This window comes from Diachasma alloeum, unplaced genomic scaffold, assembly GCF_001412515.2.
Source record: "Diachasma alloeum isolate Michigan unplaced genomic scaffold, Dall2.0 Dall_scaffold_00178, whole genome shotgun sequence".
In the NCBI taxonomy this organism is placed as follows: Eukaryota; Metazoa; Arthropoda; class Insecta; order Hymenoptera; family Braconidae; genus Diachasma; species Diachasma alloeum.
Window position 1 is genome coordinate 1,268,229 of NW_021680344.1, and position 18,305 is coordinate 1,286,533.

Genomic DNA, 18,305 nt, shown 5'->3' on the forward strand with positions numbered 1-18,305 from the left:
AAAAAAAAAAAAAAAATATTCACAAACTCAACTGGGAGATAAGTCGACTTAAACCCTTTTACCACTTCGCTACTGAAATGGTTCTGGAATCAGTACGTTAAATGATTCTTCTAATGCCTCGTGTTAATTAACATCTTTATTCAATTAGTTATGTATACAATTGTTATATTTTTCTCATAAAAAGTCGTCTTTGGTATTTGGTAGAGTCTGCTCACTGCTCCTAAACTTTGTTCAGTTTTCAGAACGAGTGCCTTCTCCAACTCCTCTGCACTGTAATTTTGCTCCTGTCTCTTTTTTAATTTTCCCCTGTGATAGATCAATCATTAAACAATTAATGTAATCCTCGGAACAATATTTTGATGAGGGAATGGATGATAAGGTGCGGGAAAATTTGTTTGACGGGTGAGGTTAAGTGGATCGTTCGAGTATAGCGAAAACCAATTTGTCTACGATTTCGCGAGTTTCTTTCCACATTTTTTGGATTTCAATCACTTAATCGACCCTTTTCTTCACCGTAAATAATGATTTTATTTAGTTGCTGCCTACATTTTCCGTTTGACAGAGGCTACACCGACCAACGTCTCTAAAACCAACTCGGTTAAGAGATAGCGCCTGAAGGTGTCGTGTCAGTGCAGTTCATCACAAAATTAAAATTATAAGATTTCTATTTTAAATTTGAAAAATTGAGCTTGGATCGAACAGATTACAGTTTTCTGTTTCTACCATAATTTAATTGAGAGTAAAAAAAGGGAGGAAAAATTTAGAAATAAGTCATAATTAGTAGTATGCGTTCGTGTATTCATACTCGTTCGGGTACTCCTTCCGTGACGGTATTATATTTTTCACACCTTGGTAAACATTTTATTTAAAAAATTTATCAATGAAGAATATCGAAAACTTGCTACCAAGAAAATAAAATATCTCCCACGATACCTTAAACAGACAATGGATCATTCTCGAGCCCGTTAAAGTGCGGTAACTTTTGAACAGATAACCGAGCCGTTTATTGAAGAGCATTCGGTGGAGTTGAACGTCGAGAGTCAGTGGCAGAGAGTGGTGGGTTAGTTGGCGCCGGAAAGACGCGCCACGGCGCCACGTGGCCATCCCCTTCCTACAATTTTCCCTTGGACCAAACTCACTCCTTCCCCGAGTGCCTCAAACCAAGGACCGCACGTCACTTTCCCCATGAACTAACAGTATTACCTATACAGACTTAAGTCCGGGTGGGGGGTTGTTCGAAGGCATGTCTACGTCGCACGCTTGCGCCAAAACTCCCTTTCTATCGCGTTTAGTTATATGAGCACATGTGCCCCGAGTATGTGAGCATATAGTCGCACTGATCGCGGTTGAATCTTATGACTTGGCTTCATACATTCAATTCGGTAGTCGTAACCTGCTGGAAGATTGAACATCTTCGAAGGCTTGTGCGCTTTTTGTCATTTCTCTTCATGGAGTACGGAGAAAATTTTTTTTTATCGTTTTCTTACATCGCTTCGACCCGATTAGGTGTCCTATTTGTGATATCCAAATTAGTTTGTGTAGAATTACCGTCATCTGTGATTCTGTTATTGTAAACTAATGCGATTTTTTTAGTCAAGAAATATAAACTTCTTTCAGCTCAACGACATCTTACTACAATCTCAAAGCTTTTTCCGCGTAACAACATACGAAATGCTCATTTCAATTATAATTTACTCGGAACAACGTATGATCGTGTTGATTGAGATAACAACGTATTTAGTCATGCGAATAATTTTGATTGTCGAGTAAACCAACGAATTTCTGGAGTTAGCAAACTTTTAGCTAGAAAAAAATCAAATACTGTCATTATTGCGTCAAATAAAAGGCACTTCAATTCTAGAGAAGTTTGATTTCTCCCAATCAAATGTATCTCAAGAATAGATGACTGGTATTCGCTATTCAAATAAAATTCTCTTGATAAAATTAATTTTTTCTCTCAATGTGTATGGGCCTCAAAATTTTAATTCCATTTAAAAGTCTAAAAAATCTTTAAAAATCAAGATTTTTTACTGAAAATTTCCGGAGTAACTTTAACAACGAACATAGACAAGCGAATTTATACCTCAAACTGTTGATATTTTCCATTCGTTCACCTGTCTCCACTCGTATACTATTCCATAAACAAACCAATAACACTACATCCATGCAGAGATTCCAGAAGTGAATAAACACGACAGCGGGTGTCAATTAAACTGCGCAGTAGTTACGTCCTGTTCTGGTCAGACGGCACTGCACGTTGACCCCACTTTGTCAAAGTATTCGGAATATGAATGAAAAAGGAAAGAGCGAAACAAGCTGGGACATCGGTAAACGGTTGAGGCAGTACCGAATACGTTTTTCTATTTATACCCCAGTTCAATTTTCACGCACTGGTCGTGTTTATCAACTTTTTCAGTGAAAAATGTTTTCGGAGTATCTTCAGAAAATTGTTCTGATATTTTTTCAGCAACAAAAGAGCAATTTGTTTCGATTGGAATGAGAAAAAATCAAATCAGTCACTAAATGCCGCTATTCAATCAGAAAATTCGCTTCACTGAATTCACCCAGTACTCTACATAATTTGACATTCCTGCGGGTTTTTATTTTTCTTTCACAGTGATTATAAATTTATGAGAATTGAGGAAATTCAAAGAATTTTTTTGTAGCGGGATGAATTTCAGTAAAATTCCAAATTCTGTAAAATTCCAGAATTTTAAGCAGCACAAAGACGAGAATTACTTAATTTATTTGAATTTCCAAACTAATATGAATATTCAGTGCCAAATTACATTGACTTTTCAGTGAAATCTGAAATTTCATGATTTTTCTTTCTTACCCTGAAAAGTCAAAACTATATTTACCGGAATTTTCTGGTTTTCTATTCATTTTCAGGGAAAAATGGAACTGAAATTTAGGGTTCTCTTTGATTTTTTTACAAAATTCTGAATTTTCGATGACGAAATTCCTTGAATTTCCAGTAGTAATTAAATTTGATAAAAATTTCCAAAAAGTGTACCGGAAATTTCAGACAAAAATTTTCAACAGTGTATTGTTTTGCAATATACTTTGAATCCACCATGAACTCCAATAGCCTCTTAGAATTATCTGTCTCACCCAAAAAAATAAATAAAATATCAGACGCCATGTGAACAACCGACTGATGTGAATTTCTCAATTTCTGTTTCAGGAGTTCGAGGACAGGAGGACTGCCGAGACGATCGGCTTGTGATAAGATATAGAAATAATTCTAGAATACGAAGATATACGTACTTGAAGGATCGCAGTTTACGCTAGGTAGTTGCAATTACGTCGATGTAATAAGAGAGATAATAATTATAAAATAAGAGAGAAAACGAATTATTGAAGGGGGATTGAATTTTTTGTTCCTGTGCCGGATAACTTCAGCCACAATTTTTCAAATAGTGAAACATTTTCTACCAGGCCGTGAACTTAATAGCCATGATTTTTTACTACCTGATACTCAGTGTCCCTCAGTAAATTTTAGTCAGTTTTTCATTTTGTTTTCCCCAAGGACGGTTGCATCAACCTCTGTTTGCTCAATTCTCAGTCGAAATTCGGCGTTTTAAATTGATTGATTTATTGAAGGTGTTAAATTCTGTAGCGAAGCGGTAAACCGTTTTAAGTCGACTTAGCTCTGAGCTGAGTTTTCGAAGAACATTTCCGAATTTAAGGGGTCTCCGCAGTACTTTTGGGTAAAATATGACAATGTGCTTGCGAACTAAATATATCATATAGTAATCAAAAATGTTAAAAAGGTATTTGTAAAAGCAATTCCAACTCCTTTTATGGTTTCGTTCGTGTTTAATTAATTATTCAAATTGCGCCTCATACACAACCTTTATGGACGCTACTTTGTCCCATACCCCTCACACTGTTGAGAATGTGGTAGCCAGCAAAGTAAGCTAAATTATTCTATATTAAGCCCTAAACAATATGGGCACGAAGTCCCATTGGGTTTTATCGTTGATTTGTTCAATAAATTAATGATAAAAATACTATGGCGATGTCTATCATTATCCAACATACGCCATGTTTGATGTCTCGTCTCTCTCGAAACTAACCTCACTAACTTGACTATTTCACACTCCACTCACCCGCGCGCCCAACGCAACTGCGGAGACCCCTTAAGGAAGATAGAGAAATTTTAGTACAGCTCTGTCTCCGTACAAGATACTAGGCCTGAATCCGTGCCGAGTGATACCCCCATTTTCTGGCTTGAATGTTTTTCGTTTCGTATTCTCCGTACAAGATACTCGACAAAGGGCCAAGAATTGAGTGGGAATGGGGTTGAGATATTGCAGAAATTACTGGAAATATATGCATTTATGATCTAGAACTTAATTGTACATCAATTGAATTTCAAAACCAATGGGCAGTCGTTACAGTTAATAAAAAAAATTAAACGCATTGGTCATAAAACTTGTTTTACGTCCATTTTTTGGATGGATAGATAGACAAAATAAAACAAAATTCCATCCAATTTTTATGAAAAGCTAAATTCCAATGAAAGTTTCAATTTTGCCTTGCAGGCTCCTATTAACAAACTAACTTATTCCGAATTTCTAAATTGTTATTTTGAAAAGGAATAATACCTTCTAATCAAGCATTCGTGTTTCACATCAGGAATAGTACTCAAATGATCATAAAAATGGAAATCGTCTATCTTATCTTATACGAAGAATATTCAAATCAAAATATTTTCCCCTCTGAGCACAAGTAAAGTGGGGGATACGTAATTCTCGGAATTTTATTCCTGTACAGTCCCTGTGGTATCTTGTATGAAAATTGGACTGTATTTATAAGAGAATATTCTCTAAGAATCAGAGAAAAGTTCTAATTCTTAATATTTTTTGCTGAAATCGAGTACCAATTACTCCCAAATTAAGACACATTTTCTCTCATTTTTAGGCAATTTTGGTTCTGGAATTCAGAATTTTGGAGTTGTTCAAAGGAATTTGAAGAATGCAAAGATTCTCAGTTTAAAAGTCCCAATAATTTTTAGTGGAGGCTAGGAACTTTTTCTCTGTCTAAAATAAGAGAAAAAGCGCCTCAATTTAAGGGCAATTATACTAGAGTAAAGTCCAAATTATTGAGAATTAGGACTTGATCATCGGTTTATTCTAAAGAAAATGTCCTCAAAATTAGAAATTAATTGTATGTAAGAGCCTATTATTTGCGCTAGGAAATTTTATCGAAATTCAATGACAATTTCATGAGAATTTCATTGAAGTTGTCCCAGACATTCTATTTGATTCCATTCGCAATCCCTTATATTCCAGTTATCATTTCATAACTAACCCTTAACTAGAAAAATAAAACAATAATTGAGATCTCAGATATCAATCAGTGATAAATTCACCCATTAAATGTCAGACCTTGGTGCAACCATCCCTCAACACACAAAACTCGCCACAATTCAATTAATCGCCCCGATTCCCATTAAAACATAAAAACAAAAACAAAAAAGCGTCGATTGTACAATAATTTCGATCGGTGCTTGAAACCTCTGAGACGCTTCGCTACGTTAGTCAATAATTGTGCCGTGATTGTATAATGCGTAGTAATAAATAAAATCTATTAAGGAGAAAAATGAAAAAAAGTGTAGAAAATACCGCATATACTTTGTATCAATAGATCTATCGCAGCCACGGGAAGGCAATGGTATTGGTTTAATTTTCTTCAATCTGCTGAAAAAAATGTACGGGTATGACTCAATTCAATTAATTTAATCAACTGAGCGAAACGACATGTGTCTTGACTCTGCGTCACACTAGGAGAAAAAGGGATTTTATAGGGGCAAAAAAATTCTTGCCACAAAAAATTTTTGAAGAATGGGGGAACATCGGACTATTTTTGTAAAAAAACTCAGTTTTCCGAATAACTCATTAGAGTTTGCCATAATCAGCGATCAAGATTGTGAAAATTTATTTAGCTAGGAAGATATTTACAACTTGATCATTGATTGTAACAAACTCGAATGAGTTATTCGGAAAACGATCTATTCGTGTCACAAGAATGATCCGAGTTGCCTCAATTTTTGAAGAGGCCGCACTGAAATTTCGAAACCGCAGGTGCATTCAGTTTTAACTGTCGATCACTCGCGCTTGGCTGCAGCCTTCATCCGTCGCACGGTTAGCGCAGCGCCGCTGGGCTACACCGAGCACGCTGTTGCCACCTTGGCGCTTAGCGCTATGCGCGCATTTCAAGTGTGGCAGTGAATGTAGCAACACTGTCGCTCGAGGGGTCGACAGGGACTCACTCTCACCGGGCGGTGCGGCGCTGCGTTTCTGTTCGTTCGACGTCAGTTCTGCGTTCTAACCAGTTTTAACCCTCGATCACTCGCTGGGTTAAACCGAGCGCGCTGTTGCCACCTTGGCGCTTACCGCAATGCGTTTATTCCAAGTGTGGCAGTGAATGTAGCAACATTGCCGCTCGAGAGGTCGACAGGGACTCACTCCCAACGGGAGGCGCGGCGCCTTTTTTTAGCTAAACAAATTTCCCAAGAAGAAAACGGACAACGCCAATGCTTAATAAAAGGATTGAACTAGCAACTCTAATTTTTTCAGACTTTTTAAGCATCGAGAAACACGCTAAAATGTAAAAACACGAAAACGGACGGCACAGCGGTCATCGAGCGAGTGATTGAGGATTAATGCAAAAAAATTAGGAAAAATTGGGGTTTAATTTTTTTCATTGATCAGAAAAAGGCTTCACAGGAATAAAATCTTCGAGTATACAATCACACATAACTTAGCGAGCTTTGCTAATAATTTATATTTTTTGAGTTTTTGGAATTTTTTTTCTCAAAATTGGCTGAGTCCCAAAATTTGACAAATTTGAAAAATCACTGAAGTCGGAATTTTATCTGATTTCTCTAATCATTGAGAATTTTACGAGAAATGTGATGAAAAAAATTATATTTCATTAATATTCGATTCATTATGCACTTCGATTTAATCAATTTTTCAGTTTTGTTGAAAAAAAAATTCTAAAAGCCCAAAAAATTAAGATTTTCGAAAAGCCACATTTAATTATATTTAAACATATATTCTGTATGTGTAAACGAAAGTTGAAGTCACTCGATTGACAATACCGTCATGAGATCACTTGAAAATTCCACAAATGAAAAAAATCAAAACCCAATTTTTCTATTTTTTTCTCGTTAAAACTGACGTCTAAACTCATTAGCACAATAAATAAGGAATGTTGAACCGCCTGGGCTTTTAAAATTTCCGTACGGCCTTTCCGGCGTTCAATCGACGAAAAAATTGTGAGAAGAATGGACTTGATTCTAGAAATCGCCTCTTTCTTCCAGTGTACGCACAGAAGATCGAACTGAATTTTGACCGATTCCTTGAAAAATTGCGTACAAATGATTCTCTCAATTTACACTAGAGAAACGAAATATAAGAAAACTACGCGGCTCCATTGCGTATGTTATATGCATAATATAGATAAATAAATGGAAAATGAGTAAATAGAATAATTAAACGTAGAATCGAAAGATATAAGTTTATAAATGTGCAAAAACGTGAAAAACGATATGAAATGTTGTAGAAAAAAAATTACGTGTGTATATATTACTGTATATATACGCACGGCGGGAGGATATACAAAGATGGATAGTAAAAGTAATTGAAGAATAAGTTGAAATTGATCAACACAGATTGTTATATTATCATAAGATAATAGTTCTAGATTAATCTTAATGAACGTGAAATTATTGCAAAGGAGTCGAACTCTTTGCGAATGATTGGCGAATTTGATAGGACACTATATATTATAATAATGTAAAGAATGAAAATGATGAAATAAAAAATAATGTGTAATAAAATCAAATTGTCGGCCTAGTTGTTTGTGAAGTGCATAATATGAGACATCATTGCAACTAATGAATTATAAATGTTGAATTTATTTCAGTGAAAATGAAAAATATAATCGCAAACAAAATGTCATCGACGATGATATTATTAATCGACGAAATCAATTGGCGAAGTGAAAATAGCCGATTCAGTTCACCCTCATTTAACATATGATAAACTAAAATTGGAGCTTGGTGGAAAAATTGCCTTAAGTCGTACTTTTGTACTTCGACAATGCTGTCGAATATGTAATTTTAATAATTCAATTTTTTAACTACATTGTAATAAGGATTATTTACATTTTCCCCTTTTTCAAAGTGTTGTTGTCACCCACGGTCGTGATTCAAGCGCACAGATGTGTGTTATGCATATATGTAGCATAAATATATTTGGAAAAAGCAAGAGTTTAGATGAGTGAATGCGCGCAGTGAGTAAGAGGAACAGCTACAATCGTATGTTTAAAGAATATTTAGTTGTACATTTAACATGAATGACACTATTTAATATATGATTGATTAAGGATGTAATAAACGGGTTGTATAGAAAGCGGGTCGTTTTTCATTCAATTCGTGGGTGTCTCTGTTCATTCTGGGAGGGAGGAAACAATTATTTGATTGAATTTCTATGGTTCACCAACATTCGTCCTTCCCCCCCCCCTTCAAATTTTCCTCGTACCATTCCTTCCTCAAAAACGCATCCTAGCACTAATTTTTTTGTCACAACCAACTTCTAATTTGTGACGGTCATAGATAAAACCAAGTGGGAAATGGGGAATTGCTCTTGTATTGCATATAGAATAGGTATTTTCGCTAATAAATTAGCAATATGCTTCCGAATGGGTATTTTGCACATTATTCCCTTCTATCGTGTATAACTCATTGTTCATTTCATTTTATTAAATTGAATAAGGTTTCTTTTTAACTAATTTTGGCAGATTTTTAACTTAATCGAATGTTATCATCATCATTATTCCTATTATCTTTTTCTTCTATACAACCGATTGTCTTTTTTCCGGTTCCATCTCTCCCCTCAGCTCTTCGATAAAATGGTAATAGAACAATTTTATTTATACGCACTTGAATGAATCTGAAACATCACATTTGAAGAAACCATCAGAAAGTTCACTTTCAGGGAAATTCATGAAAAATTCGAAATTTTCAAAAATCATCATAAAAATCAAATCAACTATTATAGCTTTCGTAGTTATCTTTTAACTTCGGCTTAATAGCATTAAAACAAACATTTTAAGCTATGATTGAATTCATTTGAAGCATGATATCCAAACATATCCCCGGAATTCTGATTTTCAAAAACTAATCGATGAATTAAAATTTAATTAATGACGATTGATAGGGCTCAATAATACCTACACACGGAGAGAAATGTTCAGTAAAAATTACGGAACTCACAATTCGCTCACCGATTACGGAGTCGACTCAGAAAATTTAAGTGATGGTATCGTCATTTTTCACAGGAGATTCAGGTAAAAATTACGGAACGCTCTGGAAAAATTCCGTGACAGTTCCGTTAAATTTCCTACTACCACATTTCGCTCCGGAATTACGGAAAAGATACGTAATTTTTATTGAATATTTATATCCGTGCATTTAAAACAAAAGATTCGATTCCATCTACTCATTAGCGAACACTTTGGTCATACTGAGTCGACATAACACAAAATATCAAAAATTTAAATTTGAACGATTACAAAGCTTCCATTCGGAAGCAAAAACATGTTATTCTTATGGGAAAAAGAAGACTCTTGGGGGGCGCTTTAGGATTGAGATAGAGAGCTGAAGTTTTAAGAAACTTTTTTTGATTTTTTTCGAGTCCTTTGAGGGGACGGCACATCAAAAAATTCGGAACGGGTGCCCTAACGGACACCCTAATACATACATATATACACACAGGCACCATCTAAAAATCACCTTAAAATTCAAATTTGTTTAATTTCCAGTAACGATTGCAACTGAATTCTCAATGTTGTGAAGTTCAATTCAATTTAAAATCACATCGTTCATAGAAGTTCCCACTCATCATGAAAATTCAATAAAATTCAGTTTTTCATAGTGAGATCATTAATATTTCAAGGACATCTTGATTTTTTATCCTCATTATGAAAATTAAACATTAAATTCAATTGAATTTTCAATAGATTGACAATTCAGAAAAATAATGAGCTGATTTTTTGCAATTTTTCATAATTTTCGTTGTTACATGGATCGGGAAATTAGAATTTCAGATTAAAATTTCAGATTAGATTTCAGATTAGAATTTCAAATTAGAATTTTCAGTTAAAAAAATGGAAATAAATTTAATATAAATTTAGCGTTGTTAAAAATTTCAAGTTTTTTTACCTGAAATTTCAAGAGTAATTATCTAACAGTGTAAAACAAAAAATTTGAAACTTAAATTTGAGCGATTATAAAGCTTCCGTGAGGAGGCAAAAGGGGAAAAAATTAGTGCTAGCATGAGTGTTCGTGGAAGAAAAGATGAATCACCGATTACTATTATGAGAGGCGGCGAGAGAAAGATTGCGACAAGTCAACTTCGGGAAGCAGAATCGAGTGCTGTGGATGGGGAAGGTAAGAGTCAAGATATTGAATTGTTGATTTGAAACATCTGTTAAAATCAGACAGAGTTCTGATTCTAGACGCTTAAATTTTTGAAAATTAGTTTTCACGACTTACGACGTCCTGCGTGAACACGAATTTTCGGTTCTTACCTTTAAATTGCGACGCAAATCCACTTTGTCGATATGTCCTTGAATTTATCTTTTACACGTATAGGTCGTTATAAATATTTCAGTCAACAAACATTCATCAATCAACAATATGCGAAAATTAATTAAGGCAAGGATTTCCCCTGTATGACGACTTTATTCCAATTTATCCAAGTGACCAAAGTTCCAATTAGGTAAACCCTTAGATTATTCTAAATTATATTCTATTTGAGATAGAGATAGACAACGGTTTTCTAAATCGAGTTCTGTTTAAATAAAATGAGGAGGTCGAGATTCCGCGTGGTTACAATAAAATTACTCGAGTCTCAAACGAGGCTTCTTAACTGTTACCGCCATTCGTTAATAGTTAAAGAATCGTGGTAATAGTTAAAAAGTCTCGTTTGGTTCGACTAAACCGTTCTATCAGTGTAGCGTATAGATGTAGAGCGTAACTCCAGACACTAGACACCTTCCTCATTTTAGTTAAATAGAATTCGATTTAGAAAACCGTTGTCTATCTCTATCTCAAATAGAATATAATTTTTAATTTTTATTTTTAATTTTTAATTTTCAAAAATTTAAGCGTCTAGAATCAGAACTCCGTCTGATTCTAACACATCACATTTAAGAATGTTCAGGTATGAAAAAATTCAATTAAAAAACCGAGCGCTTTCCCTCAATTCTATTTTCTTTGAATTTATTGGAATTCTAGAATTCTATTGGAAAATTCTGTTTTTTGCGCAGGGCTTGTTAAAAATTATGCAATCGAGGAGTAAAATATTCGGCAAAAGATTGTGGTCATTCGGTAGCAAATTGCTAATGTATTATAATATACAATCACTCGCACGTTTTCAAACCCCTCAATGTAAGAATATTCGTATTTGCGACTACGAAATGCCGCAGAGCGTTTGGAAAAGAAATTTTTTAATTAAATTCTTGATTTCGATAGTTTTTTCATGCTGAGGAAAAAAACTTAGGGAAAAAGAGTTGAAAAAAATCCTTCCATTTCCCCTGGATCATTCTCATTTCCAACTTTCTGCGAACTCCGCGGATAAATCAGACGAGTCCCCTTCATTCATGCACTTCTTTTTATGGGAAAAACGCAAAGCTGTGACCTCGCGCAATAGGAAAATGTCGGATAATTAGAAAGAGTCCTCCTGAGGATCGTTATCTCTCATAGAGCGAAGTCGGTTATCAATATGCATAGAGAGGCAACGTCTCGGTGCGATAAAAACTCAAACGCAGAGAAATATGCAATAAAAAGTACGGAACTTTTATCGAAATTTTACGGAACTGGCACGGAATTTTTCCAGAGCGTTCCGTAATTTTTACCTGAATCTCCTGTGAAAAATTACGATACCGTCACTTAAGGGTGCCAAGTGAATTTGAAAAAAGATTCAAAAAAAATTTTTTTCTTTCCCTCCATCATTGGAGAAATATGTATTCATCCATCCAACGAAATTTCAAACCCGCAACCGGAACTAGACATCGAGAAAATAAATGCGGGAAATCCTCTATTTCGCGTGACGAACCGCGAGAAAGTATGGGATCAAATGGGTACGGCGGGTTGAAATATCTCTCTTATTCACCCCGGTACCCCATTGTTTTTTGTCGCCATCACATTGAACACATCATTCCCCATATCTTCAAATTTTTTCAAATTTTTCTTGAGTTCCTAGGGGGTTGAAACGTTCAATTTAATCAAAACTCCATAAGAGGCCGTGTATAAGACTGATTTTGTTTATTTAATGTCTCGATATCCATAAGTTCTAAAATTTTAAAATTGTCACCGATGTTCACCATCTGTCTAATACTATTAATTTAAAAAATTATAACTTTGTTGGTGAATGTCAATTTTTAAGGTCATCGCCAAATTCACTTGGCACCCTTAAATTTTCTGAATCGATTCCGTAATCGGTGAACGAACTGTGAGTTCCGTAATTTTTGCTGAACAGTTCTTGATAAAAGTTTCACCACTTGTCTCTCACATTCGACCCTCAAGATCCTTTGACCCTAAAAATGGTTCACCCTCTATCATTGTTTGACCAGTGGAGATGGAAAAAATCATCCGAATTTCGCAATACTATATGAGTTTTTTAGCTTCAAAAAATATTTTATTCCAGAAACTACTCAAATTTATTTGAGAACTCGTTTTCTTGTTATGAAACAATTGCCCTCATCTTTCGGACCAGTAAAAAATTCCCTGACGTAAGGTTTTTTTATCTTAGCGTGAGATATTTTGCTCTTGGAAAATTTCAAGTCATTAGTTTGTTGATACAAGTAGACGTATTTCTGAAAAAAACTTTTCTCAATGGATAAAAAAATTCCGAAAAAAAAAAAATTTCTGGGGATTTCTGTGGAAATATCATATCAATACGAAAAAAATTCACGTACTACCCAATAAAATCGAGTGCAAGCACTAAAAATTTTCTGAAGAATTTCTTTATGTCTAAAATTCGGTGATAGTTTTCAAAAAATTGGAAATATATCTTTGCAGATCAGTGACATTTTTCTGAAAATTACCTACAATCTCCCTGGAAACTAGTTGAATTCCACAATAACGAATATCTAGTCATTAGGAATAGATTCCTGAAAAGCAGCGACATATTCCTGATAGTAAAAACTTTTTTTCTCTGCGTAGATGGCTTAAGCAGCACTGATCATGCCCGTACGAAGAACCCTTTGCGCAGACTTCATAAATTCGCCCGGTAACCATCGGAACATTGAAAGCAGCCGCGTACCCTCTAATTCCTTCAGCCGATAGTGTTGTCTTTCCTCAACCGTCCGAGCACACCACAGCCGGTCAAAACCCCCTCACCATCCATCAGATGAAGCGGTGCCTGTACCGCCCAGCGGGTAATACCTTTATTATATCACATATTCAGTTCTCACATTTTCGATTTGTGCCGAAAATAACTGAGGAGACCCCTTAAGGATGTTTACCCAAAATCCACATTATTTACCATAATTTTGATACTGTCTCATATGCGAGGTTCATATTGGAGCCACACGTTAGTAATAATCTTAAGCTTTCCACCGGGCATCCTAGTGATGAGAAATTAATTTTTGAAAATCACTTCTTGTAACATTACGCTCAGGGAAGAAGCGTGACCGTGTGAACGGTCATAAGTTAGACACTCAAGATATTGAAAAAAAACCACAAGTCATTTACTTTAGACTATGGAGAATCCATCGCCGGCGAGAACAAGTAGAGGATCGGGCTATACAGGCGTGATATATTCGATTGATTTTCCAATTCCTCTAAATAGTAGATTATACACCTTGGCCAGTAAAGTAAGGAATGTCTCAGATCACATGTAATTGTCGGCCGAGGCGAAGCCGAGGTCAACAAACATGTGATCTGAGGTTTTCTTATTTACTGGCCAAGGTGTGTATACTATTTTTCTGCTTGACGTAGCCGGAAAGTGGCAACTTCGTTTAGCGCAGCGGCCAGGAAGTTGACGCTTTCCGGCCGGAGGGCAGAATAGTATATTTCGTCACTAGGCCGAAAGAAACTTTTCTGGCGAATATGAGTTCAATCATATGAGCTAGAAAAGTTTTTTTTTGGCCATATGACGAACAGTATTTTTTGTTATGACGGCCGTAGGCAGAGATTCACGGATGCGGAGCGTCCGTGAAGCACTGCCTCACGGCCGGAATGACAAAAAAAAAATTTGACCGCCAGTACGAGTCGAGCAACGCGACAACACCGCACAAGAGCTGATCGAGGTCGGTAAAGTCGGTAACGATAATTCAGTGCTGGAAGCATATGGACACGTAAACCTCGGACCGAATTTACGAGGTTATATGGAACACATGTGCAGTGTTGCCGTATGATCATTAGAAGTTAGACCAACGAGAGTCAAGTGTGATAGTATATTTCGTAACGAGCTAAAAAACATTTTTTTACGAGTTACGAACAATATTTTTCATCACAATGTGGCGGAAATTGGACTTTTCGTAACAGCGTGGTGAAAAATTAAATAATAGTATATTTCGTTACGAGTGCGGAAAAGTGTTTTTTGGCTCGTGGGAGATTTATAGCACGAGCCGAAGGCGAGTGATATAATCCCACGACCCAAAAAACACTTTTCCCACGAGCAACGAACGATATTTTTCATCACAATGTGTGGAAAAGGGACGTTTTAGGCACGCGAAGCGTGCCTAAAAAGTTACTTTTTCGCACACTGATGAAATAGGATATTTCGTAACGAGTGCAAAAAACTCTTTTCACGAGTTACGAACATAAACATTTTTTCACGAGTTACGAACAATATTTTTCATCACGATGTGGCGGAAATTGGACTTTTCGTAACAGCGTGGTGAAAAATTGAATAATAGTATATTTCGTTACGAGTGCGGAAAAGTGTTTTTTGGCTCGTGGGAGGTTTATAGCACGAGCCGAAGGCGAGTGATATAATCCCACGACCCAAAAAACACTTTTCCCACGAGCAACGAACGATATTTTTCATCACAATGTGTGGAAAAGGGACGTTTTAGGCACGCGAAGCGTGCCTAAAAAGTTACTTTTTCGCACACTGATGAAATAGGATATTTCGTAACGAGTGCAAAAAACTCTTTTCACGAGTTACGAACATAAACATTTTTTCACGAGTTACGAACAATATTTTTCATCACAATGTGGCGGAAATTGGACTTTTAGGCACGCGGAGCGTGCCGAAAAGTTCACTTTTCGTCACAGCGTGATGAAAAATATTGTTCACAATATTCATTGAAGAAATTCCTGAAAAAATGTATTCGACAATGAAAAATCCGAAAAAGTATGGGGACGGCAAGATTTTCGAGAAAACTGAAATCTTGCTTGAAAAAAAGTTGCCAATTTGAACGAAGTACTTGGATATCCTTAAACTTCGACGCGGGAATCCCCTTATCAACACTCCCAACACCCAGACCATTCCCCTCTTCACCACTAGATGTCGTGACCACCACAAAATCCGCCTCACCTCCGCGAGCACCAGAATCCCTCCCAAGTTGGTATCGTTGGTACACAAACGTTGAACAGGGTTGAGGGGGTTGAGAGATAACTCGTGACGTAGAGGGAGGCAGGTTTGGAAGAGAGCGCATGAACGGATCCCCGGAGGTAGTCGGCCCGGGGTGCGTCTAGTCGTCGGATACAAGGGGGGATTATTATCTTCGGGTACTGGCTCGCGAGGGAGCAAAGCCAGTCGACTCAAGTTCACAGTCGGGGTAGTCTCACCTTAAACCTTCCCAAGAATAAAAAAATATATATATAAAAAAATTAAAATAAAACACGTGCCGTTACAATTTCAAATCATCTCTGCATGAAACTCTGATAAAAAAAATGAAAATTATCACCCCCAAAACGTGCACTTGACACGAGGGACAACTGCCCTCCAAAATTCTGCGTTAATTCTCTTCTATTCACCATCTAACTATACTTTTCTCTCCTATCACGATAACTAACGTACAAAGCGAGACGTTTGAATGTCCTCTGGAGAAAAAAAATAGTTCAGCGCGCGCGTGTCTCAGAATCTCCAGTCATCGTTGAACAATTCCCGTGATTCTTTCCCCTTAGTCACAAGATTAATCCCCAGTTGGACATTTTTTCCCCCTAAAAGTATCTCAACTTCTTCCCCCGAAGCGTCTCTTATCGCTCACCTTTCAACTGAGCCAATTGCGCGCCACTCGTCGATCTCCCATTTCTTCAATAATCATGCCAAGATTAAAGTGATCAATGGAATGCCACGAGAACCTAGGTGAGTGATGATCCACCGACTCTTTCATTTCTTTCGTCACCGTAAAACCTACGATTCCATTTCAATTTAATTTCAATTTCGAGGTGAATGAGACGAGAAATTCAGTAGCGAAGTGGTGAAACGGTTCAAGTCGACTCATCTCCCAGTTGAGTTTTTGAGGAATACTTCCGAATCTAAGGGAGATAGCGAAATTTTCGTTACTACATTTATTGTAGCTCTCAATCGGCTCTACAAGAAAGGTTATAACAAAAATTGTGCTATCTCCCTCAGATTCCGAGATATTCATTGAAAACTGGCCAATAGTCTAAATTCACTTGAATTACTCACCGTTTTACCACTTCGCTACTGAATTTCATAATCGTGAAAGTCTTCAGCTTCATATTTTGAAAAATACTGTTGAGGTTCTGCGGACGGAACAACTTTTGATTGTATTGGATTCTGGGGGAAAATTGAAGAGATAGTTTTCAAAGTGGAATAAAGAATTTATCAGGATTCGAGAATTTTGTTGAGGAGAATGGGTTTACTTATATCATCTCGAGGGAGAATTTCTCCAGCTTTTCAGTGATACACTTGAAAATACTCGAGCTTGGTTCGCGCTCAGGATATTCGGGGGAAATTGGCGGAATCAGTGCTGGGACACGTACCCTCTTTACAATATAAATCGAGGAAAATATTTCTTTGATGTTAAAAAATACAGTTGGAAGCGATAACGATTGATCCGCTCAACAATCCAATCTATACTCCGGATAGAAGAAAAACGCCCTGGATTTCAATTTACTGGTTATCAATGGCCCTTATCACGATTATTGTTGTCGTAACCACACACTGGTTTCTCATATCGTGAACCTATGTTTTGTCGATCGTATTTTCACTGATCGATTCTCAATATTTCAGGCAGCAGGAGCGGAAGAACTGAGAGACGGAGCGCTCGATAAGACGGTAGACGAAAAGCAAAAAAAGGGGGATAGAAGGGGGCAATAATGGGAAAAGGCGATAAGCGTGGTATCGCACAGCGCACCGACGGTAAGCATCTCCATGTTTGCCATTTTATTTTCATCCGCGAAGTGACGATTATGATGGGTTAATGGGACCAGTGGGGATTTGGAATACATTCGAGGGTTCGTGGGGCTACGGTTGTCTTTTCGAATCCCTTAAGGATCTATTGCACCGTTTTCGCAAAACTTCACGTTTTTTGAATTTTTCTGGTAAATTGTTGATCGGATTGACGTGAAAAAATATACCGTTTTTGCGCTTTATCATTACTTAATGACTCACGAAATTTCATGATCGTGCAATCATTTTCCTGCGTTTTTTCTAAAACTTTTCGGAAATTCACAAAACTTTGGAAAAAAAGCAGGAAAATGATTGCACTGCCATGAAACTTCGTGAGTCAATCAATAATGATTAAACGCAAAAACGGATTATTTCGCCTCAATCCGATCAATAATTTGCCAGGAAAATGAAAAAAAAACAGAATTTTGACCGAAAGGGTAGTACATCCTTAACCATAGATTGCTCACCATATGAGGGAAACGCCGCAGCCCGTCGTTTTTCTTGAATTGCCATTGAATGACTGATCGGAAAAATTCATAAAAATTTGACTTTTCCAATTAAAATATCTAAAAAATTAGAGTAGTTTCAGAACAACATAATTCTCGAAATTCCTGAAGGAAACAATTTTTTTCTCACAGAGGAATTATTTTTTCCCATGTTGAATGAAAGTGCCTGTTACGCGACGTTGCCGGAAACTCGCGAAACGCGCCCGGGCAGTGTAGAGTGAATTTGGCAACGTTCGGGCCTAAATAACACGGCGGCACTTCCCCGCGGACGTGACTAAAGTCGTTGGGTCGCGTAGGGTGACCAGACTAGGGTTAAGGTATAGCCCGAAATAATAACACCCTATGGATACCCGGAAAAAAAACGAAATTACTTAATTTATTGCATTCTCATAAGTCTTTGAGT

The 18,305-nt window shown here is 36.6% G+C and overlaps 2 protein-coding genes across 2 annotated transcripts in view; both read left to right on the top strand.

Annotated features, from left to right (window-relative positions):
- LOC107039638 (forkhead box protein O) overlaps positions 1-3,637 on the top strand; it is a 121,695-nt gene extending 118,058 nt beyond the window's left edge. Inside the window, exon 8 of the transcript XR_001460968.1 lies at positions 3,188-3,637. The gene's annotated coding sequence lies outside the window, so the exon portion shown is untranslated. The remainder of the gene's footprint in view (positions 1-3,187) is intronic.
- A 12,459-nt stretch (positions 3,638-16,096) lies between these two features.
- Positions 16,097-18,305, top strand: part of LOC107039560 — a 61,009-nt gene continuing 58,800 nt past the window's right edge. The window contains 2 exon segments of the mRNA XM_029126221.1: positions 16,097-16,343; positions 17,238-17,366. Coding sequence (XP_028982054.1) covers positions 17,324-17,366 — 43 coding nt within the window. The 5' untranslated portion in view covers positions 16,097-16,343; positions 17,238-17,323.